This window comes from Anolis sagrei, chromosome 4 (genome assembly GCF_037176765.1).
Source record: "Anolis sagrei isolate rAnoSag1 chromosome 4, rAnoSag1.mat, whole genome shotgun sequence".
In the NCBI taxonomy this organism is placed as follows: domain Eukaryota; kingdom Metazoa; phylum Chordata; class Lepidosauria; order Squamata; family Dactyloidae; genus Anolis; species Anolis sagrei.
In genome coordinates, this window is record NC_090024.1 from 218,766,967 (window position 1) to 218,791,299 (window position 24,333).

The 24,333-nt window shown below is 42.2% G+C and overlaps 1 protein-coding gene across 1 annotated transcript in view; it reads right to left on the reverse strand.

The window, feature by feature from the left end:
• Positions 1–18,589: 18,589 nt before the first annotated feature.
• The window catches only part of LOC132773169 (thyrotropin-releasing hormone receptor-like), a 38,314-nt gene continuing 32,570 nt past the window's right edge, over positions 18,590–24,333 (reverse strand). The window contains exon 3 of the mRNA XM_060772174.2: positions 18,590–20,959. Coding sequence (XP_060628157.2) covers positions 20,579–20,959 — 381 coding nt within the window. The 3' untranslated portion in view covers positions 18,590–20,578. The remainder of the gene's footprint in view (positions 20,960–24,333) is intronic.

Here is a 24,333-nt window from a genome sequence, read left to right on the forward strand (position 1 = left end):
AAAATTTACATTATCTTAGTGCTATTCTTTATGCTTTTTGTCCATGCTACAAAATACTGGACAATTAAATGCTATTGTGTCGCCTTTGGGCAGATATGGACAGGATAGAAATAGTGTAAATAATAATAATAATAATAATAATAATAATAATAATAATAATATTGACACACTTTATTTTGCATTGATAAACATTATATATGGCAATATTATGAGCGGTCATTCTGTTTGGCAGTTACAAGTTCCTATGTTGGACTTTACAGCCTTATAACTATTGGGGGTTCATGTTCACTGTGATTAATGATCAAATATGATTTCACAAATCTGTTTTTTCAATTTGATGGTATCTCAGCTAAAAAAATTGAGGGGTCCTACAATTTGGTGCATTGTGAAGTCAATCTCTCATTCACAAGATGCATAGAGACAAGTAGATGTGCCATGACATCAAGGGGTCTCTCCAGCTGCCTGTTCCTGACATGCCTGATTACTGGGAAATGACTGCAGATGTGGTGAAGTGTGAATTTTAACCAACAGTTATGTATAATTATAGATAGGTATTTAAAATGGGTATTTATTTAAAATAACATAACTGGGGGGATGGTAGCCAGCTCAGCTCACTCTGAGCTGGGTTGCCATGGAAAAGGGGAGGAGCCAACTGCCACTTGGCAGGGCAGCCATTTTAAAACAGTCAGTCTGTAGTCTGAGAACTGCAGGAAAGGCTGGTTTTATAGTGTTGAGAATCAGGGAAACAGTCTGTAGTCTGAGAACTGCAGGAAAAGCTGGTTCTACAGTGTTGAGAATCATGGAAGCAGTCTGTAGTTAGAGAACTACAGGGAAAGGCTGGTTCTACCGTGTTGAGAACCAGGAAGGTTTAAGCTTTTAGCCTGTGAGGTTTAGATAGGTCAAGCTGACTTTTTTAGATTAGTGTATGAGCAAAACGTGGGGGAGAGAAACCCAGTAAGCATCTTTACTGCAACAGAAATAACACAAGGAAGCTAGTATCTGAAGTGATCTGTTAAGGAAAGAAACACATTTTGAAGGAAAATAAGTTTAAAACTTGTCTAGTGGAAGGAACAGTCCTCTTAAGAGTTGTTTTATGAAATGTTATAAATGTAACCACCAAAGAAATGTGCCTCTAGGAGTTAAGAAACATTGAAACCATTAAGCTTCTTCTATACTTCAATAAACTTGTTACAGTCATGCCATCACAAAATCAGAATGGACTCATCACACCAAGGTAGGTGATGCATGTCATCATGCAATAGGAACAGCCAACTGCTTAATTAGAGTTTTCTTGCCTTTTGCAATAAACCCCAAAGTTTGCTTTATTTCCTCAGCTAGGCTTTGTGACATGGTTTTGTGGTGGGCTGAATGTTGCTCACTTTCTGCTTTGTATACTAATTTATCTGCTTGTGGAATATATACTGCTTTCATACTCCTCATCACTTGGGAATATGACTTTATTGAACAACTGCTTCTAGAACCTCCAGGAATGACCAAGGAGTTTGAGAGTTGATATCCAAAATGTAACACTTCCAAGTTCTGATTTTTAACATGAACTGCACTCTTTGAAATTTTCTGCTTCTTGGCAAGGTGTTAGACTGGATGGCCCATGAGGTCTCTTCCAACTCTGTGATTCTACGATTCTTGTATTTCCACTTCATAAGGAAAGTGACCCCAAAATATAACTTTTAAACTTCCCACTAACTGAGTAACTTTGAACCATCAAAGCAACAATATGTTTAATTGCCTCATTGCTTTAATTAGAGTCATTTTGTTGGAGAAAAACTTGAAAAGCCCTTTGGTTAAACATATTTTTTGAAGCAGCCAGCAATTTTAATTGGAATATATATGCTGAGAAATAATTTTAAGTGCTCCAACCTGGAAGTGAAAGGTGACAAGATGTATGACCTGACTGAGAAGCTCCAGGAGATCTTTCAGAACAGGAACTTCAAAATAAGCAAACAGTTATTGACTAATTACAGTAATATAATGGTGGCAGGGGGTCTGGTAGACAAAAAGTGCTTCACAGCCGGTTTCTACTCCTTCAAATCTTTGATAAGTGTGCAATAATTTACCTTGCCCACTGATTTCCACTCTGAACTAATTCGTGGAGAGTGAAGCAATGTTGTGGGTGGAAGAAAGGGGAAAGAATAGGGCTTTGTGCTGCATACATACGGAGTAGATCTTCTGTTGTATCTCTAATGCAGATTAATCAAATTGAACAGCCAGAGGCTGAACAACTACCAACCCCATGCATACTCCCACAAGATTTAGCACAGAAAGAAAAACAAACCTATTGTGTAAAACATATAACTTGATTTGCAAGTTTCTTGTTTGTAATAAACCATATGGTCTAATGGAGGAGACAGAGAGAGAGAAGAGAATAAAAATGGCTAAAGGTTGGAATGATGTAGGAATGGTGGCTGTGGAAAAACATTCAACAAGCAAGAAGAGATCATAAACACATACTGTACCTAACTATAGAGCAGTGGTTCCCAAGCTTTCTAATACTGCTACCCCCCTTGACACAGTTCCTCATGTTTTGGTGACCCCCAACCATAACAATATTTTTGTTGCTACTTCATAACTATAATTTTGCTACTGTTATGAATTATGATGTAAATATCTGATATGCAGGATGTATTTTTATTCACTGGATCAAATTTAGTACAAATACCTGACATGCCCAAATTTGAGTACTGGTAGGGTTGGGGGAGGGGATTGATTTTTGTCCTTTGGGAGTTGTGGTTGCTGCGATTTATAGCTAATCTACAATCAAAGAAAATTCTGAACTCCTCCAGTGATGGAATTGAACCAATCTTGGCACAGCAAATTCCCATGACCAACAGAAAATACTGGAAGAATTTTGGAGTTGTAGTTCACCTACATCCAGAGAGCTCTGTGAACTCAAACAATGATGGACCAAACTTGGCACGAATACTCAATATACCCAAATGTAAACACTAATATAGTTTGGGGGAAATAGACCTTGACATTTGGAAGTTGTAGTTGCTGGGATTTATAGTTAACTTACAATTAAAGAGCATTCTGAACCCCACCAAGAATAGAATTGGGCCAAACTTCCCACACAGAACCCCCATGACCAACAGAAAATACTGTGTTTTCTGATGGTCTTTGGTGACCCCTCTGACACCCTCTTGCACCCCCCCCCCCTTTGAGGGGTCCTGACCCCAAGGTTGAGAAACGCTGCTATAGAGTAACATGCAAACCAGCTAATGGTGAGTATAAGCATGCACTGCTTGCTAGCTCAAACACTTCTTTTTGGCTCTCAGTTTATTAAAAACATTAGGCTGTAATCTTCTTTTTTGATAAAGTTATTGTACTACCTACAAATACATTCAAAGTAAATGAAAATACAAATCACAGTCATAGGTAAAATGAAAATAATTCAGTGTTAGTCTCCTCAAACACAACTTCAAATGAGTGTTCTGAATTCCCAAGGCAATTTACACTATTTTCCTGTTTCTCTCTTTTTTTGCATCCAAAGTTGCTTTGTATATAACATCAACATTCTAAAACAAGCAAGCAAACAAGAACAATTAAAATCACACATCCAAAAAAAGTTTCAATATGAGCCTCATGTTTTCATGTCATTCCTACATTCATAAGTTAGTAAGGATTTCAGAAATCTCTCTCAGGTCCTTTATGTTCCCTTGTTCTCTTATTCGGCTTTTGGGGGATTACTTCAAATTTTTTAAAAAAGGTATAGAATTGCACCATCCACATCTTTTCTGCAGACTATGTATCGTTAGAAGCACTGAGATACAGCTTTATGATTTGATGCCTTGAAGAGCAAACCGTCTTTGAAAATGAGATGCAGGCTTGATTTATAGCCTACTTTCAATGATATCATTACATAACATTTCAGACTGTAAAGAGTTATTAAATCTGCAGCTGTCGCCCAAGGGTACAATGAGAAAAACTTATGACGAGAGGTCTGACATGCTAGAAAAAGAAACTTCTTGTTTGTCAGTGTACTGCAAGTGTTTGCCTTCCCTAATTCTTCTTATATTTAATAGCTTTAGTATACTCATGAATTGAAGTTTTTGTAGTAAGCCTATACTTTTTTGTGCATTCTTTTATTTCAATTTGTCAGTCAACTCCTCTGTCATTTTACTTAAACAAGGGCATTTGGATAGCAGGGTGTAATAAAACTACCTTTTAGTCGGCTAGGCCGAAGCCTGCATAGCAGTGTTTGGCCTCCTGGCTGTTGTACAGAGAAGGAGGAGGAGTCAGGCTGACTCCTGATTGGGTGTAACAATCAGGGATGGAGTCAGCTGGATGGAGGGAAAGGGAGCTGTCTCATCTGACAGGAGGAGAAGAGTCTGGGAGTTAGACAGAGAGAGTTGGATTTTTAGAGCAGGGAACTGACAGAAATGAGAGAACTTTTAGAGAATCTCTAAGGTTTTGGAATAAGGGGAAGGCAGGAAGCCAGAGCTTTACTGAGTTAGAAGAACTAGTAAAGGAGGGTTGTGCCTTAGTGAGCCTTGTAAAGGTTTCACAGATACCTTATTGCCATTTTGTCTTGGGTCTGTATCCCAGGGAATACTGTGTCTAATAGTAGAACAGTGGTTTAAAGAGATTCTCAGATATAAAAGTTATTCTGTCAGGAGAACTGTGTGTGTTTAAGCAACCAAGTTACTGCAACTGCATCAAGATTTTGTACCACTCATTCCAACGAGTTGTTGTTATTCTCAAGTTAAAATAAACTCTTTATTAGTTTACTTTCAACTGGTGTTCGCCTCAATCCATTCGTTTCCCCCTAAAATCATTCTCTCAACACATCTTTTAATCTCCAGTCAGCCATTGAAGTTCAAGAGCTCAAACATCCTTCAATTTAAAATACAATCACACCCTTTAGGTTCCTCAGGCCGGCAATTCTGAGGTGGCGGCAGCTATTTTTACCAAGTGCTTCGGTCACTTAGGCTCAGCCTTTAGTTCCACGCTAATATATCTAAGGGCAGAGGTGTGATCGTGGTGTCCACCCTGCCTGAGATATCCCTCTAATTCCTTTATACAGGGTCTCCCATATTTTCAGTTTCTAGAATTTAGCAATGAATATTCAATATTTGTTACAAGGTTTTTCTGAACTTTGAGAACTACTTCCTAATCAGGTTTCTGAAAGCACATGAAATCATAGAGTTCGAAGAGATCACAAAGGCCAGCCAGTCTAATCCCATTCTACCATGCAAGAATACATGATCAAAGCACTCCCCACAGAGTCTCTGTAAAACTTCCAGAGATGGAGACTTCACCACACCCTGAGGCAGTGTATCCACTATCAAACAAAAAGTTATTCCAAATATTTATGTGCTGTCACACGCTGGGCCTGTGAAAGAGTCTGTAGACAGGACGTATTTTCTATATTACCAGCAGGACACCGGGGGTGCCTCGGCTGAGTGGCCTTTCGGATTTACCCATACAAAGTTATTTTAAAGACTTAGAAAGTTCAACAAAGTTTTTATTGTTGCTTAAATCATCAATAAATGAAACAAATACTTCAAGGCTTTGACTCAACTGGTGGCTTGCTTAAATCTTGTCCACGAGGGACAGGCAATTTTCTTCATAAACTGTTTCTTCCTTCTACAAGGGAAATCCTTGACCCCTCCCTGGACAATCTGACTTAAGCTCTGCTGGTGTGGGCCCCTACACCCGGTCCAAATTGCTTTATGGCTGCCGCAAGTGGTCCTTACCAAATAGAGTCCTTTAGTAGATTTCCAAGAGGAAAGAAGGCTTTCCATTCCCAGCGAAGACTGGCTGTAAAACCATGGAGCTGTATTTCTCCAGCAAAGAGCTGGCTGTAGAGTTGTGGAACTAAATTCCCCAACAAAAGCTATGCTGTAGTTCTCTGTAGAGTTGTGGGACTGGATCCCCCCAGCAAAGCTGTAAAAAATGAAGCTTTCTACAGGTGGAACTGATTCACGTCCTGTACGAAAGGCTTCTCTGTGTGAACTGAACTAGAGGTCCCCTTTTCCCCTCCTTAACCCAGAAAAAGGGGCAGAACTAAAGAACATAATGATAATTGATGGGTCATTGGCCATATTATTGCAAACCAAGGGAAGCCACCTTATTGCAAAATGCATGGAACTTTGGAATACATGCGAACACTCAATAGAAAGGAAAATAAGTTGGAGCTCCTGGTACAGCCGTACCAGCGCAATTTAGAATGAATATCTTTTTTTCCAAAGTTTGAATCCATTGTTTTATGCCTTAAACTGTGGCATGACCGGCTGGAAGAGATCCCACAGCTAAGCGAGTTTTTGGAATTTAAAAAGAAATTGAAGCCCCATCTCTTCTAGCAGACCTACCCAGTTAACTTTCAATCATAAGTTTTGATACACTTTCAGTTGCTACTATATGTCAGTTTTGTATCTTTGTTTGGTGCGAGTTTTTTTTATATTTTTGTGTTTTATCAATGTAATTTATTGTATATTATTTATTTATTTATTTATTTAGGATTTTTATATCCTGTCCTTTCTCAACCTCCGTATATATTTTATGTTCATATGTTTTTGATGATGTTGTACCCCACCTTGAGACATCAGGAGAGGCAGATAATAAGGATTAGCTTGTAAGGGAGCATCTGATGGCACCGTGGGTTAAACCTATGAGCTGCTGAACTTGCTGACCAAAAGGTCGGTGGTTCGAATCCGGGGAGCGGCATGAGCTCCTGCTGTTAGCCCCAGCCTCTGCCACCCTAGCAGTTTGAAAACATGCAAATGTGAGTAGATCAATAGGTGCCACTTTGGCAGGAAGGTAATGGCGCTCCATGCAGTCATGCCAGCCACATGATCTTGGAGGTTCTTTGGCTTAGAAATAGAGATGAACACCACCTCCCAGTTAGACACAACTAGGGGAAACCTTTACCTTCCTCTTCCTCTTCCTCTTCCTCTTCCTCCTCCTCCTCCTCTTCTTCTTCCTCTTCTTCTCCGGAATAGTAGAAAACAAGCTTCCCCCATCTTCTATATGACATATTTTCAAGCAATTAAACATGGCAATCATGTCCCCTTTTAACCTTCACGTTTTAAATATAATGGCTTGCATTCTGCTTGGTACTTAGCCTTTGTAAATGACCATGTATATTTGTGTGTGGATTTAACAGTTTCATAGTTTCCTTTTCTGTCAAGTCAGGGGAGCAGTGGCTTTAAATCTGATGAACATTCAGGCTTTAACTTTGTCCTTTCAATATACATATTTTAATGGTTTGATGTTTTATCTGTGTTTTAATTATGTTATACCCCCTCGAGCTATGAGGAGAGGCGGGTAACAAATAACTTCACAACCTCACAGCCTCACAAAGGACTTCACAACCTCTGAGGATGCCTGCTATAGATGTGGGCAAAATGTCAGGAGATAATGCTTCTGGAACATGGCCATACAGCCCGGAAAACTCACTGCAACCCAGTGATTCCGGCCATGAAAGTCTTCGACAACACATTAATAACATTCTTCTTCTTCTTCTTCTTCTTCTTCTTCTTCTTCTTATTATTATTATTATTATATTCACCCAATGGTATCTGTGCCATTACTATTTGTGGGTCTCCATTGTTTAATGATAGCCAGTGGAATGGCCGCTGTTCCATGTCCTGATGCGAAATTGGTAGCGATGCTCCAATGCTCATCTGGCCCCCTGATAGAAAGGGAGGGAGCATAACATGAATTACCCTATGCACATCAGAAGGGCCCAATGGTTATCAGAAAGGCCCAATCACATCAGAAGTGCCCAGTGCATATTAGTGCACTCTTGCTGATGTTCAGATAAACACTATTGCAATATGCCAACTGGGCTTCATTACATTTCTTCAGCATCACTACAAACATGCAAGTTATGAAATATAGAGTGTAAGATAGATTCTTGACCCAGATTTTTAAATGTAAGTATCGAACATTTTTAAATGCACAAGGAAGGTGCCTAGTTCCTTTACTTTAGCTTTAAATGGAAAATAAACGATAAAACCTGGTAAATTTGAAACGTTGCCCACTCATTGTTTTATTTGATCCCTGTCTTATGCTGCTGTCATATAAATAAAGCTTACAAAAATATAGGATTTTATGCTGTCGAAGGCTTTCATGGCCAGAATCACTGGATTGCTGTGAGTTTTCTGGGCTGTATGGCCATGTTCCAGAAGTATTCTCTCCTGACATTTCACCCCCATCTATGGCAGGCATCCTCAAAGGTTGTGAGGTCAGGTGGAAACTAGGCAAGTGAGGTTTATATATCTATGGGATATCCAGGGTGGGAGAAAGAACTCTTGTCTGCCAGAGGCAAGTGTGAGTGATGCAATTGGCCACCTTGATTAGCATTGAATGACCTTGCAGCTTCAAAGCCTGGCTGGTTTCTTTTGACATTTCACCTGCATCTATGGCTGCCATCTCATAGGATCTGAAGCTGCCAGCCACAGATGCAAGTAAAATGTCAGGAGAAAATGCTGCTAACACACAGCCATATAGCCTAGGAAACCACACAACACCCTGATGTTTATAAGAGTTAAGAAATCAAGCCTCACAGAGCACACTGATTTTTTTCTCTTAAAATGCTCAAAATAACTTAACACCTGCTCAGCAAGGCTGGGGTTTTCCTATTAACGTTAATGTATGCTATGTTGGACTCCCTCCCCCCCCCCCCATCTGAAATACTCAACTGTCTTTATAACAGTAAAAAAGGGAAAGGTTTTGGCATGAATAAAACATTGCTACAAAATGAGCACATACACAGAAGGCTTTACCAGACTGAAAAGGCAGAAGAATTATGTCACTTGAGTGTTAAAATACAGAGCAAGGGGAGGAAAATATGAGACAAAAGGCTGGAGACTGAGGGAAAATAGTGAAAAAGACTCAAACAATGAATTTGGCATTGAACTAAACTGCATAGGGATTTTTTTAAAAAAAACCCAACTAATTTTAAATTGAAAAATAAAAATGTTGGGTCCTCAGGTTCAGCCTGGAGCAATGTTAAGGATGAGAAGGTTATGTGTTTCAAAATGTAGTAGACTGCTAGTTCAGACTTAGTTATTCAAATGGTTGTTGAAAAAAACAAACAAACAGAGAGAGGGTGAGGGAAGTTGCATACATATTGATTTTTTTTTTGTTATGCAAGGACCCCCTAATCTATTTGCTCCATACTTGTGCTGACAGACAGGAGCTCACCATGCTCACCGGATTCCTGCCGGCACAAAGGCTCCACAAAAACATGTGAGTGCCTTACACTCATTTGTAAATTTTCAGATGTATCCACAACTATTAATCAAAGTGAGGATCATCAGGAGAATTTGGCAATTGCAGGCTATACAAAACCCACAAAAAGCTTGGGAAACTGAATTCTTTACACACCACTAACCCCTCCTTTTGCTTCCCCAGACAACCATCAGTTGTCATAAGAAAAGGAGCATCCCCTAGATTTGAATATGCAACATTTTTTTAAAAAATGAAATGGGTTTGGTATTCTCTACATATTGTCTTATTTAAAGAGCTGTTTCTGGTTTGCTTTTTTGCTCAATACAGAATGACATCTATTTCTCAAACTTACCTCTGTGTAGTGCAGATTTCCAGCCTGTTTGATGTACACCTGCTGTGCATTTGACCTTCGAAGTGGTCTCTGCTCCCTACTATAGACACACACATACACACACCTCATATCTCTCTGTACTGAAGGCAGAGCTGGATGTTTAATCTGTTGGAAATTCTTGGTGTTTAAAAGCTTAAATGTGTCTTAGAGATAGCATCAGTGAAAAGGTTGAGTGTTTCAATGATCTAAAACTCTCTCATGCCTTATCCATCTAACCTCTCTTAGATTGATATTTTTAGTGCTCACTCCACCTCTTCTTTCCACCTCCTTTTTTTACTTTCACTGCTCCAAAAGTACAGCATGACCCCCCCCCCCCCATATATATATGGGATCAACATCCATGGTTTGATTCATATGCATCTGACAAAATATGTCATACTTTGGCATTTTCTAGGCTCCTCGGCATGACTATGGCATTCTTGGGCCAGAAGTCCTTCGTTTCAAAAGGGTTCACTATTATCTTTGGTTTCACATATCCACACAAAGTCAAAGAACATATTCCCATGAACATATTGTCAAACTAACTTTGTCCTTTTCCTGTAATAGCATAGCTTAGGCTAGATCTACACCCACAGATAATGCAGTTTCAGAATGCAGATTTCATCCAGTTCAATGCAGTTAATCGGCATTCAGAAACTGCATTATATGGCAGTTTAGATTCTTTAGAAAGCTTTCCTGTCTCTTATGAGATTCTTATAAGAAAAATGTAGTTTATCTTTCATGTGATGCTAATGCTCCTTCATCATAGTAGCTATCATGCTAGAAGTATGCATGAATGATGTTTGATGCAGTTAACTTGACTCCATGTCTTGCCTTTTGAATAGAAATTGTTCATCATGCTGTCATTCTCTTGGCTTGAGCTAAAGCAGGAATGCCCTCACTCTCATATGAGCAGGTCTGTTCATTCCTTACAATTTGGTGTATGTGTTTGTGAAAATACAGGATATGTATCTCTGAACTGTTATTCTCCCAACCTATTGACTGAAAATGCACATTTTCTAGCCCTTTTCAAATAGTGTGATATTTTTGTCTATTGAGGTCAAACCAGTTTAATTCCTTTTTAAAACAATCTGCTCCACTAGCAAAAACCAGACACATAGGACAGGCATCAAGATGGTCAAAGATCTGGAAACCAAGACTTATGAGGAATGATTTAAGAAACTGTAGATATTTAGTCTAGAGAAGACTAAGCGGTGATATTGTAGCTATTCTAAATATTGGAATGGATGCTACGTAGAAAACGGAGCAAGCATGTTTGCTGCTGCTCCAGAGACCAGAATACCAATTGATTCAAATTATAGGAAAAGAGATTCCACATAAAGATTAGGAAGTTGTTGTTGTTGTTCACCATAAAAGCAGTTTAACAATGGACTAGATTGTCACTGGTCAGGACTCAAGGACTTTATTACAAAAAGAGGTTTTCCATTACTGATACACTGGACCAGCACATAAGGAAGGCCTATGACAGAGACTATGCTGGGAAAAAGATGGAAGAAATAACAAAAGTTGGAAATAAGAATAGAGGAATCCACCCTCCTCTCTTCTCTACGATATGCTCAGAGGACGTTGGGAAGTCAAACCACGGGCACGAAGGGAGTAGGGGTGGAGGGAACTTCTGCAGTTTTTTTTCCTCTTCTTCTTTTTTCCCTTTTTTCTCTTTCTCTCTCTACGCTGTATCACTTTATAAAAACCTAATAAAAATTACTTTAAAACAAACAAACAATGGACTAGATTGTCTTGAAGCATAGTGGACTCTCCATCTTTGGAAGTCGAAAAACAAAACATGCCTATAAAAAGAGGTTGGGTGGACATATTTTAGGAATGCTCTAATTGTATATTTCTGCATGGCAGGGAGTGGCACCAAATTTCCCCTGTGGCCTCTTCAAATTCTAAAACTCTGTGGTTCGATGAATAAAGGAGAGTGGGACTGAGTGAAGGAATGGCAATTGGGTCAGCAGTAGATGTGAAGGATTGCCATGCTTGAGCCAGGAGATATGCATTGAGTCATGACCATATACCCATTTGAAATGTGCCTCATTTCTATAATACTAGAATGATGGCTCAGAACTTTAGGCTCCTATATCCACTGGTTTCACAGCAATTACAAGTGGAGGTTGGGGGAGGAGTTGAATTATATGAATAAATATAATAATTGATGCTGTTTTGTCTAACTAATGTATATATGAGGAGCCTTTCAGATGTTGTTGGCCTGGAAGTCCAGCAAAAATAGCCGAATTGTAAAGAACGTTGAGTTTACAGAGCAACATCTAGAAGAAAATTAATCCAGTCATTAAGCCAATGACTGAAAATGAATTTGCATTATTATTATATGGTGAATCAGGGCACATCAGACAGCAACTAAAGTGTGTGTCCTACCGTGTTTTCCCCTGGGACATCCAAAAATGCCTCAGGTAAAAACGAATTACTTCAGCATAAAGCAAGGAAAACCTTGCTTTGTGCTGAAGTAATTTGGAAGCTGGAAATACCCGGGCATTTCAGAAGATCTGGATCTTTCCACCTGTGGGCACTGTGTAGATGAGAACCGGGGATCGAGCCATGCGACTTCCAGTTTCCATCCACACAGCTGTCTGGAGTTTCTTGGGCTGCTGGAGCCCAACAAACCCGAGACAGCCCCACCCTCTCCCCAAAACTCCCAGGAAAGTCTCTAAAAGAACATAACTTACCTGGCCTCCATTTCCCCTTCTCCTGAGCTATCCTGGTGCATAGAAATGATGCACCAGGAGAAAGGGTGAGGAGGAAAACCACTCCTGGGCTCCCCTTCTCCTGGCGCCTCATCTCGAAACACTAGGACAGCTTCCGAAAAGGGGGAATGGCAGCTGGGTAAGTTATTTTCTTTTTTAAAGTCTTTTCTGTGGGGGTTTATTTTGTCTCTCTGGGGGAGGAAGAGAAGGGAACGAGACCCAGCAGCGGCGTCCACCGAGCTGCGGGGCTCCTCCGTGCTGCCCCTCCCTCTTGCCTCTCTGGGGGAGGAAGAAAAGGGAACGAGACCCAGCAGCGGCGTCCACCGAGCTGCGGGGCTCCTCCGTGCTGCCCCTCCCTCTTGCCTCTCTGGGGGAGGAAGAGAAGGGAACGAGACCCAGCAGCGGCGTCCACCGAGCTGCGGGGCTCCTCCGTGCTGCCCCTCCCTCTTGCCTCTCTGGGGGAGGAGGAGGGGGGAACGAGACCCAGCAGCGGCGTCCACCAAGCTGCAAGGCTCCTCCGTGCTGCCCCTCCCTCTTGCCTCTCTGGGGGAGGAAGAGAAGGGAACGAGACCCAGCAGCGGCGTCCACCGAGCTGCGGGGCTCCTCCGTGCTGCCCCTCCCTCTTGCCTCTCTGGGGGAGGAAGAGAAGGGAACGAGATCCAGCCGCGGCGTCCACCAAGCTGCAAGGCTCCTCCGTGCTGCCCCTTCCCTCCTGCCTCCCTGGGGGAGGAAGAGAAGCTTTTCCATCGGAGCAAGCTGCTGGGCCACAGCCTAACCATCTGGACTTGTTTGTCTCCCTCGGCCGCTGGGCCAACTAGGCTTTCCACCTTTTGCCTATTCTGCCCGGGCCCTACTGCCTTCCATCTGGCCCTCACCACCGGCCAAGCGGCAGCCCCCCCCATCTGAGCTGACTGCCACCGTGTCGACCACCTCCGGAGGTCCATCCGCTAATTTACATCAAACGTCAGCTATTTACGTCTGAATCATAGCACTTTACTAACTGCCAGTCTCCTGACCACTGTGTATATTTTGCAAACATTGCACGGTATAATCCGTCCTACCTCTGCTGCTAATGTGGTAATAAGACCATAATATAGCGCTTAGTGGCGCCTGTTCCGTAGCCAACTGTTTGCACTTTACCAACTGTGGCACTTCACCCCTCCCAACTCCTCCTGCCGCACTTTAGTAGTATAGAGGGCCAAATATTTTCTGTTGAGGCTGTTGCACTTTAATATCCTGTTGCACTTTAAAAACCTTGCACCTTAAGAATTACTCAGTAGCCGCGGAATTTACCTTGCACTTTGCACTTTAAGACTCTAGTATTCAAGGACCATCCTATTTCGCGGCTAACGCTTGCCTCCGGTACCCTTCATCTACCGAAGTGTCCATTTCCATCCATGTGGTCCCCCACCCTCCTATGCTTACTGTCTCTGTCACTATTATCTGGTGGAAGGGGCAGGGGAGGTAGTGGGCTGGAACCTGTGGGAAACAATGAGGGGAGGAGGGGGGATGAAGAAGGCCAGCACAATTGGCAAGATAAAACGCCAACATCCCAAACAGCTGGTGAAAGTGTGATTAAGACCCTAGCCAGAAATAGCGGCATGGAGGAGGGGAGGTGTTCCACTAGCCGAGGGCCCCCCATAGAGGTCGTGGTGGGAAGGAGGAGATGCGGGAAAAGGAGACCTCAAATTCGGCCAAATTCGGACCACTTATCTATAATCAAAGTTCCAAATCGGTCTCCTAAGGTAAATTGGTGTAACCAGGTGAGCGGACCCTCCGGTCTGAAGGTGGTGCTGTTGAACGCCAGATCTGTCAATGGAAAAACGACCTGGATCCAGGACTTAATCCTGGACGAACGGGCAGATCTGGCGTGCATCACGGAGACCTGGTTGGATGAAGCTGGAGGAGTAAATCTGACCCAGCTTTGTCCTCCGGGTTTCTCCGTGCAGCACCAACCTAGATCCGGAGGGCGGGGAGGCGGGGTCGCAGTGGTCTATAGGGACTCCATCCATCTGACCAGGTGCCCCATCCCGCAGACCGCAAATTTCTAAAGCGTCTACCTGAGGGTGGGTGACCGGGACAGTATAGGGATTCTAGTAGTGTACCGTCCACCTCGCTGCACTACAGTCTCCCTACCTGAGCTAGCGGGGGTGGTCTCGAGCCTGGCATTGAAGTCTCAACGGCTTCTTGTGCTGGGAGACTTCAACGTCCATGCCGAGACGACCCTCACAGGCGCGGCTCAGGACTTCATGTCTGCCATGGCAACCATGGGGCTGTCCCAACAAATATCTGGCCCCACCCACTGTGCTGGACACACATTGGATTTGGTTTTCTGTCAGGGATGGGAACAGGGTGGCGGTGTGGAGGAGTTGTCCATCTCTCCGTTGCCATGGACCGACCACTTCCTGATCAGATTTAGGCTCACTGCGCCCCCTAACCTCTGCAAAGGTGGAGGACCCATTAAGATGGTCCGCCCCAGGAGACTGATGGATCCGAATGGCTTCCTGACGGCTCTTGGGGATTTTCCCGCCACCTCGGTAGGTGACCATGTCGAAGCCTTGGTGGCTCTCTGGAATGGGGAGATGACCAGGGCTATTGACATGATTGCTCCGGAACGTCCCCTCTCAAGTAGCCGAGCTAAACCAGCCCCTTGGTTTACTGAGGAGCTGGCAGCTATGAAGCGAAGGAAGAGGGAACTAGAGAGCGTGTGGCGTTCGGAACCGAGCGAGTCAAACCGAGCACGGTTTGTGTCCTTTCTTAGGGCATATGCCGCGGCAATAAAGACCGCAAAGAAAACTTTCTTTGCGGCCACTATTGCGTCTGCAAAGAACCGTCCGGCGGAGCTGTTTCGGATTGTCAGAGGTCTTTTAACTCCCGCCTCTGCAGGTGGGAGCCCTGACAATTCGGTCGCGCGCTGTGAAGCATTTGCTCGGTTCTTCGCAGACAAAGTCGCCTTGATCCGTTCTGGGCTGGACGCCGCGTTAGATGCAGACTCTGTGGATGTAACGAGAGCACCTGCTTGTCCTATTTTGTTGGATTCTTTTCAGTTTGTGAAACCCGAGGATGTGGACAAGATACTTGGAGGAATGAGGCCCACCACGTCCATCCTAGACCCCTGCCCATCCTGGCTTCTGAGAGAGGCCAGAGGGGGATTGGCCGAGTGGGTAACAGTGGTGGTGAATGCCTCCCTTCGGGAAGGCAAGATTCCAGCGAGCCTAAAACAGGCTATTATAAAGCCGCTGTTGAAGAAGCCATCACTGGACCCCACTAAATTGGACAACTTTCGGCCTGTTTCCAATCTCCCCTTTTTGGGCAAAGTCATGGAAAGCGTGGTGGCCTCACAACTCCAGGTATTCTTGAGAGACACGGATTATCTGGATCCGGCACAGTCTGGCTTCAGACCGGGGCATGGTACCGAGACGGTCTTGGTCGCCTTAGTGGATGATCTGCGCCGGGAGCTAGACAGGGGGAGTGTGTCCCTGTTGGTGCTCCTGGACCTCTCAGCGGCCTTCGATACCGTCGACCACGGTATCCTTCTGGGGCGCCTTGCAGAAATGGGTCTTGGAGGCATTGCTTTGCGGTGGCTTCGGTCATTTCTGGAGGGTCGCACCCAGAAGGTGTCATTGGGGGACTCCTGTTCCGCACCACAACCTTTGACTTGTGGGGTGCCACAGGGTTCCATACTGTCCCCCATGCTGTTTAACATCTACATGAAGCCGCTGGGTGAGATCATCCGGAGTTTCGGGGTGCGGTGTCATCTGTACGCAGATGATGTCCAACTCTGTCACTCCTTCCCACCTGCTACTAAGGAGGCTGTCGAGGTCCTGAACCGGTGCCTGGCCGCTGTAACGGTCTGGATGAGGGCGAACAAACTGAAACTAAATCCAGACAAGACAGAGGTACTCCTGGTCAGTCGCAAGGCCGAACGGGATATAGGGTTACAGCCTGTGCTGGACGGGGTCGCACTCCCCTTGAAGGCGCAGGTTCGCAGTCTGGGTGTGACCCTGGACTCATCGTTGAGCCTGGATCCCCAGGTTTCAGCGGTGACCAGGGGAGCATTTGCACAGCTTAGGCTCGTGCGCCAGCTGCGCCCGTATCTCGGGAAGTCTGACTTGGCCATGGTGGTACACGCTCTTGTCACATCCCGCCTGGATTACTGCAACGCTCTCTACGTGGGGCTGCCCTTGAAGACGGCCCGGAAGCTTCAGCTGGTCCAGCGTGCGGCAGCCATGTTACTAACTGGAGCGGGTAGCAGGGAGCACACAACGCCCTTGTTGTCCCAGCTCCACTGGCTGCCGATTTGCTACCGGACCCAATTTAAGGTGCTGGTCTTGGCCTACAAAGCCCTAAACGGTTCCGGCCCAAAATACCTTTCTGACCGCATCTTGGCCTACGAGCCCACGAGGACCTTGAGATCGTCTGGGGAGGCCCTTCTCTCGATCCCGCCTGCATCACAGGCACGGCTGGCGGGGACGAGGGAGAGGGCCTTCTCGGTGGTGGCCCCCCGGCTGTGGCACACTCTCCCGGCACACATCAGACAGGCGCCCTCCCTCATGTCCTTTCGAAAAAGCCTTAAGACCTGGCTGTTCGAGAGGGCATTTAATTAAGTGCTAAGCAACAACATTACGGTAATGAGAACTGGAATGGTACAAGGAAAATGAGACTGGCTATGATTCTACTAAGAGACGAATCGGATTTTTATGTAGTTTGTATTTGTTGTATAGTCATATGTTGTTGATACTGGCCTCTGTAACTGTCTTTTTATGTCTTTTTATGTGTACTGTACACCGCCATGAGTCGCCCGTAAGGGCTGAGAATGGCGGTCAATAAGTGCATCTAATAAATAAATAAATAAATAATAAATAATTTATTTTGTGTCTGGGTGCTCTGAGCATCTGGATGCCAGCCCTCCAGGAAAGCACAGGTGTTGAAGGGAGGTGTCTGGACTTCAACCTGGGTGCAATTGAACTTAAGAAACTCAGTTGCACAGGTTAAAGTCCTATGTGGAACTTCCCCCAGAATCATACCTGATTTATCAACCTATGAACTTCTAGGTATTGTTGAATTCCAACTCCTCTTAGTCCCAGCCAGTATAGCCAGGGGTGATGGATGAGGATAGTTATGGACCATTGATATATGTGGACGAAGACAAAAGTTGTCTACACTTGGTTGTGGATTTCTCTTTCTCTTTTTGTTCCCGTACTGATGACTTCCTTTGCTTTCTCCAATATTTGAGGGAAATAGAAAACAAGTCCTGCAAATGGCACTAACACAAATCCTTCCCAAACATCCTGAACCATGACAGATGTCCCTATATAAATGGGAATTGCAGATAATAATTTTTGTACTGTTTTTCTTCTCTGACTCATTCAAAATTCTTCCCTCAAATGCATGCCTAAGAAAACTCCTGGGAGAAAAGATGTGTTTTTCTTTGTTCAAGTATATTTTAATTCTTATGATTCTTTCTCTAAAAAGCCATCTGTTATCTGTAAGGCATCAGTCTTTTTCATCCAAGTTGTTTCCTCCGAATAAAATTACAAATTCTGCTTTTACTGCTGGGCCATCATTTGGTTAACAGTAAGAGAAAACAGAAGTCACCCACCCCAGACTTATTCAGTGTGCTTACTGTTGAGACATGATTCTTTCCTTACACAGAAATGGTGTTACCATCAGCAGTGGTGTAATGGCAAATGTGAACCTCAGGCACTCAACAGGACAGTTTGTTTGGCAACACACCCCACAGAGATTGCAAAGGTGTGGGTAGTTGTGTTGTTCCAAAACATTTTCTAGAAGTTTTCATTGCTACTAGGAACAGATCTAAAGCCATCCAAAAATACTTTGGATTTCTACACTATCAGCTCACAATAATATATCATTGCTAGAAAAAATCTATTTCCACTCGAATTGTTGTGACAATTGTAGCTAAATTGCAATGGTTCAAAGGAGTCCAAAGGGGATGGCAGATGATGTCATAGTCCCTGCTAATGAAAAAGTTTTGGGCATCAACACTACAAGTCCTTGTTCCTGGTTGTCAATTGTATGGTAATGCCAGAACTCACAATGCTGAATTTCCCCAGTTCTCACTCTCTCTTTTTATCAGCAAAGATAATAACAAGTTGACTCCAGGGATCCCATGAATCATATTAGTTAGCTTTTGAGCCGATGACTTTGCTGTAGCTGTACCTACTTCACAGGATTTTGTGAAAATCAAAGAGATCAGATGAAGATACTAGCTATGCACAATATATTTAGTTCCTTCATAGAAAAGTCAGGATACAAATATAATCAAGAAGCAGCAACATTTTGCAAATAAGAAGCATGCTTCACTTTAATACAGTACTGTCAATGTTCATGTTACTGCCATCATTGCAACAAGAGACAATGTGTGCATATAGGCATACACTATAACCACACCAATTGCAAATATTTACAAGCTATTTACAAGATATGTATTATGGAGCCAATTTAACCACCCATGGTGTAGTTACCCATACAAAAAGACTAGCAGTCAATTGCAACCCTGGAGACACAGCAATACCAAACAATGCACAGCAGGACAGAAGCAAAACGGTGTGTATTCCCCAGGCAATTCACAGTGGGGAGTCATAACATGATTCAAACTGCAGTTCAGCAAATAACAATGAGGATAGTAGTCATGCTGATCTTGAAAGCTGTCAGGGAACATCTTTAGTTTGGCTGTTGAGCTATTTAAGCCATGGTTCGTGGTATATCCCACGTTGTCATCTGGGTAAGTACTTGTGAGTTGCGCTGTTTTATCCATATAATTCATTAAGGTAGTTGCTACATGTCATAATTATATGCACCCCAGATTGATGGCACAAATTTGGTTAGTTTCTCATTTTCACAACAAAGTCCACTAGGAATGGTCATAGCTCAGGGGAAGAGCCCATCCTTTGCATTCAGAAGGGTCCATGTTGAATACTGGTGGTATCTCCAGCTAACATAATTTTCTAGTAGAAGAACAAGGAGAGAGCTCTACCCAAAGGGCTTGCAAACTAACTGGAAAATTCTTGAAGACATGCCCCAAAAATAACACTTTCAGTGTGTGCTGAAGAAATTATCAGTTGAAGAAGATATGGGGTGGAAAGAATATTCTTAACTATTTGTCCCAAAGGAGGAGAACTATTTACTCAACTGCGAGGAAGAATAATATGTGAGAATTTTTCATATTTTCTCCTGATATTCAAATATCCTGAAAAGAATACAAGTTTTTCTGTGCAGAAAACAGTTTCAGATGCAGGAAAACTGAAGAGAAAAAGAAACTTGTGATACATCTGTTCTCAGCCCATAAGGGATGAACCTCTTGAAAACTGGGTTTGCTTGTCTCACGTGATCTAGATAAGCAGTGAAAAGATTGACCTTTTAGTAGAATCTATTATATCCCGGTTCTAAATTATGGGGAGAGCCTAAGGTCCCTTCTATAGTGCTATATATCCCAGGATCTGATCCCAGATTATCTGATTTAAAATACATTATATGAGTCTCCACTGCCAGATAATTTGGGTTAAGAAGATTATCTGGAATCTGATCCTGGGATATAGGGGTACTGTGAAAGGGTCCTAAGTTTACAAACCTGACCTTTCCAGTAACATTTAGGCCCTTGCCCAATCTCCTAGCATGGAGAACCGTGATGCCCAGCCAACAAGAATGTAATGGGGGTGGTGGAGCCAAGCAAGAGCTGCCATATTCTCTACCCCTCGTGATTGTAATGACGTAAGGGGTGAACACTTAATGGAAATTACTTATGTGGCTGAGAGGAAATTCCATTGTTGTTAGGTTGCATGCACCCACAGGGGTGTTTCATGGCTCCAGAGGATGAGGGGAGGAGGAACCAGAAAAAGAAAAAAGAAAGATGGAAAGAAGAGTCGTTGTCCATTTTTCCTTGAGGCATTGGGAAAATGTTGTCATTTGTTCCCCCTTAGATATTTTAAATCTAGAAGAGATCTTAAAAAAAGAGTCATTTCCTGCTGAAAAAAATGTTTCTTCTAAGCCTAAAATGAGGCAAAACTGTGGCATGTTTAGAGGATGTTCAAGGGCAAAATTTGATATTTTTCTGGTGGTTATGGCCTTCCAAGATCCGCTATATTGCCCTCTAAATCCCAGGAGCTGCTAATCCCCTACTAAAACATGAAACAACATCTTGGCCACCATTGAAGCTAATTTAATGTTAAAGAAATCCAAAATCAAATATTGGATCCAGATGGCCAGAGGGTAACATTAGAAATACAACATGTTCTCTATTTATTTCTGAAATCGCCACATGACCTGTTTATTTCAAAGATTTACTTTTCCTTGCCACTGATGGATAACCATTGAGATCTTCTTGTTCTGTAATGTCATGCTCTGAGCTGTCATGGGAATAGTCTTTCATGGTACTATAAAAGACCGGGGCATTGAACTGAGTGGTACTTTCAGTTCTCTTCCTTTCACATTTACATAGCTTTTTGAAGGCAGCTCTAAATTTTTGAGACATCACATTGTAAATGATGGGATTAATGGCACTGTTCAGGTAGATGCAGAGCCTGCAGAAGAGAACAAACCAAATGTTCAGGTAAGGAGGGTCCATGAAGGAGTTGACCACCACCAAGGTGCGGTACGGCATCCACAAAAGGGCAAAGAGGATCACCACCACAGCCAGCATCTTTGTCACCTTGAAAATTGTAAACAGAGAAACAAAACAATTAATTTTATATTTCCTTCAACTGTTTGAAGATACATTAAATAGGCAAAGGTAAAGAGAGAAATTTCCTAAATTAACAATTAGAAGTTTTTTGAATGTTGGGCTATGACCCTGGGAAACCAGGGTTCAATTCTGTACTCAGCCATGGAAACCCAATGAATGACCTCCTTTGGCAAGGCATGCTCTTTCAGTCTAAAAAAAAGAGACAAACTGAACAAATTATGTCACAAAAACCCTATGAAATGTTTGCTTTAGAGTTTCCAGAAGTCAGAAATGACTTGAAGGCACACAACAACAATCAATAACACACCAAGCAGAATCACATGATAGAAAATTTAAGTACCCGTTATTTTTCTGTTGGGAATGGACAAACCAACGCTAATCATTCCAAATTGGGTGAGAAGTTCTAGTCTCCACCACCCAATTGCCCTAAAATGTATTCTCCTCTCCTCTCCTGGGTCACCACAAGTCAGAAATGATTTGAAGGCATAGAAAAACAACAACTAAGGTAGAGGAAAGAAAGCAATGAATACAGAGGATGTTTTCCCACCAGTGTTATAGAATAGAGGTTATTGTCTGCCAATTGTCTGAGTTGCTCCTACAGATTCTGGGGAAATGTAGTTCATGGCCTTTGAAATTCTCAGCTAGAGATGCTTTCTGCTTCTCTGAAATATATTTCCCAGCAGATTGGACGATTGGTCTCCATTCTATAACTCTGGTGGGAAAACACCTGGAGAGCACTACAGAAAGTTACTCTCAACAGAATTAGACTATTTGTATTTATAATTTAGTACACACACCATATGATTTTATAGAGATCAATAATCTAGCTGAAATTTGAGATAAATTTCTATATTACATCTTCAACTCCTGAAGGCACTAGATCTTGTTTAACCTTGGAAGTTAAGCAGCATCAGCTATGGTAGTATTTGAAAAGTAGACTTTCAGGAATTATCATATGTTGCAGGTTTGATTCAAAGGAAAGCAATGGGGAACCATCTCTGAATACTCCTTGTCTAAAAAAACATATGAAATGTATGGGTTCAGCTGGAGGCAAGAGGTGACTTGGAGGTTTATCCTATAAGCATCATTCACCATGGCCAGTGATGAGGAATGGGAGGACATTTGAAGTCCATATATCTGGAAAGCAATGGTTTATACACTGGGCGACAAGTATCAGATCATTTTGGGGGGGGGGGGGTACTAGTAAAAAAGGAACATAAACACAGGCAGATTTAAATGCAACAGAGAAGAAAAAAGGGAATCCACAATCTAAAACATGCTTGCTAATGATTAAGCACCATTGAGCTCAATGGGATTTAGTTCCAAGTGACAGTATAAAGGAAGATTCAAAAAATCATATTATGTTTTTGTCTTATTGGATCTGTGGGTTAAGGCCGGAGGCAGATACACGAGTAGAATCCTTTAAGGGAAATATGGGAGCTTAAAAACCCTGGAATGAGAGATTGATCTTTCCTCAGATTTGTTCCATTAATTATCAAGGCATTGTGGCTTCCTGTATAACACATGGACAAGGCAATTTCTAATCACAGAGATTTATAGTTGCAATATGAGTTATAGTTAGGGAAGTGCATGTCAAAACTATGGAGATACAGAATATAATTTAAGACCATCAGTAGTATAGTAGGACATTTTGACAAAAGAACAAAAGCTTTTCAGTGGCAACACTAAGGCTTTAAATTGGTTCCATTGGCAATCTTGTCTTGCTCCCTCTTTACTATTTTTTGGCACTGGTGAAATCTGTTTGCATTTAGAGTGTGCAGTGCCTTATGCAAGTTGTTTTCTCTTTCTGGAAACATATGCTCTCAATTGATTTCTGCTACAAAGATTTTCCTTTGTTTTATTATTTGATAATGTTCATCTTGTGGACTGCCTTGGGGATCTGTAACATGCCAATAAGTGGGACAGAGATATTCTTAATTAATTTTTTTAACTACCCAGAGCAACAACTACAAAGTTTGCCCAAGAGGTTAAAGTGATTTGTCTAATTTCATGCTGGCTGGAAGAACACAATGACTATCACTTTTTTCTAAATGCCAATTGTCAATTTTCTGCAGTGGGATTGTATCTCCCTTCTGATTAACTTTTCACTCAAGTTAATTGTGTTTCTTTTGTATCATGTAGTTGCAAGTTCTTTTTTCACTTCTCCTTATTAAAGCATCCTGAGCTTCACTAGGCCGTGGAGCAATGGCTTCAAAGTACAGAAAAGGAGATTCCACCTGAACATTAGGAAGAACTTCCTAACTGTGAGAGAGCTGTTTAGTAGTGGAACTCTATGCCCTAGAGTGTGGCGGAGGCTCCTTCATCGGAGGCTTTTAAACAGAGGCTGGATAGATATCAGTCGGGGGTGATTTGAATGCGATTTTCCTGCTTCTTGGCAGGGAGTTGGACTGGATGGCCCACGAGGTCTCTTCCAACTCTAGGATTCTATGATTTCTATGATCTCAAAGACCTGCCATTACTGTCATCATTAGTAACATCCACTCTGTCATTGGCAACTTTTAGATAACTAGAAAACATCTTTATCAACAAATCATCCTATGTCTCTTTGGGAGTGTCTATACTGTAGAATTAATGCAGATTGACACCTCTGTCTCCAACCATGAATTTATTGCATATTGATCAAGGACTTAACAATGTGTATTTTTTACAATACAGTCGTCCTGTTTCCACGCATTCTATATCCATAGATTCAACTCTCCCCCTCCCCAAAAAAATAATAATCCAAAAAGCAAACCTTGATTTTGCTATTTTATATAAGGAACACAATTGTACTATGCCATATCAAGTAGGCTTGAGCGTTCATCAATTTTTGGTATCCATTGTGTACTTTGGAACCAAATCCCAGCATACAGTATATGCCAAACATTGTGTTTTGTGAAACATATTTTATTTAAAAGTGAATTTTATGTGTCTTCACAGATGATGGGTAAACCAAGAGAGCAGTCTTCTTCTTATCTCTTTACTTTGTTTTTAGACAGCCTAAATTCAGACATAAGATCTCTCTTTCCTTCTAAGCTAGATTCTGGTAAATGCCTAAATAGGGTCCAATGATATGACCTGTGGCCACCAGTAAAGTAATTTCACTTGTAGTACCTTTGAAATATGATTTAATCGCACTTTGTTAGCCAACATTGATTAGTTAAAGCTTGTTGTCTCACTTGTAATTTTGTCTCCAAAGTTAGCTTCCAATTAATTCCCTTTTCTAATTATAATTGTATAACTATATTACATTAAGATTGTAACTTAAGATGTAATATAATGTCACTCTTCTATGCAATTTAATTGTAATTTTGTAGGTTTTTTATTACTCTCATTATATG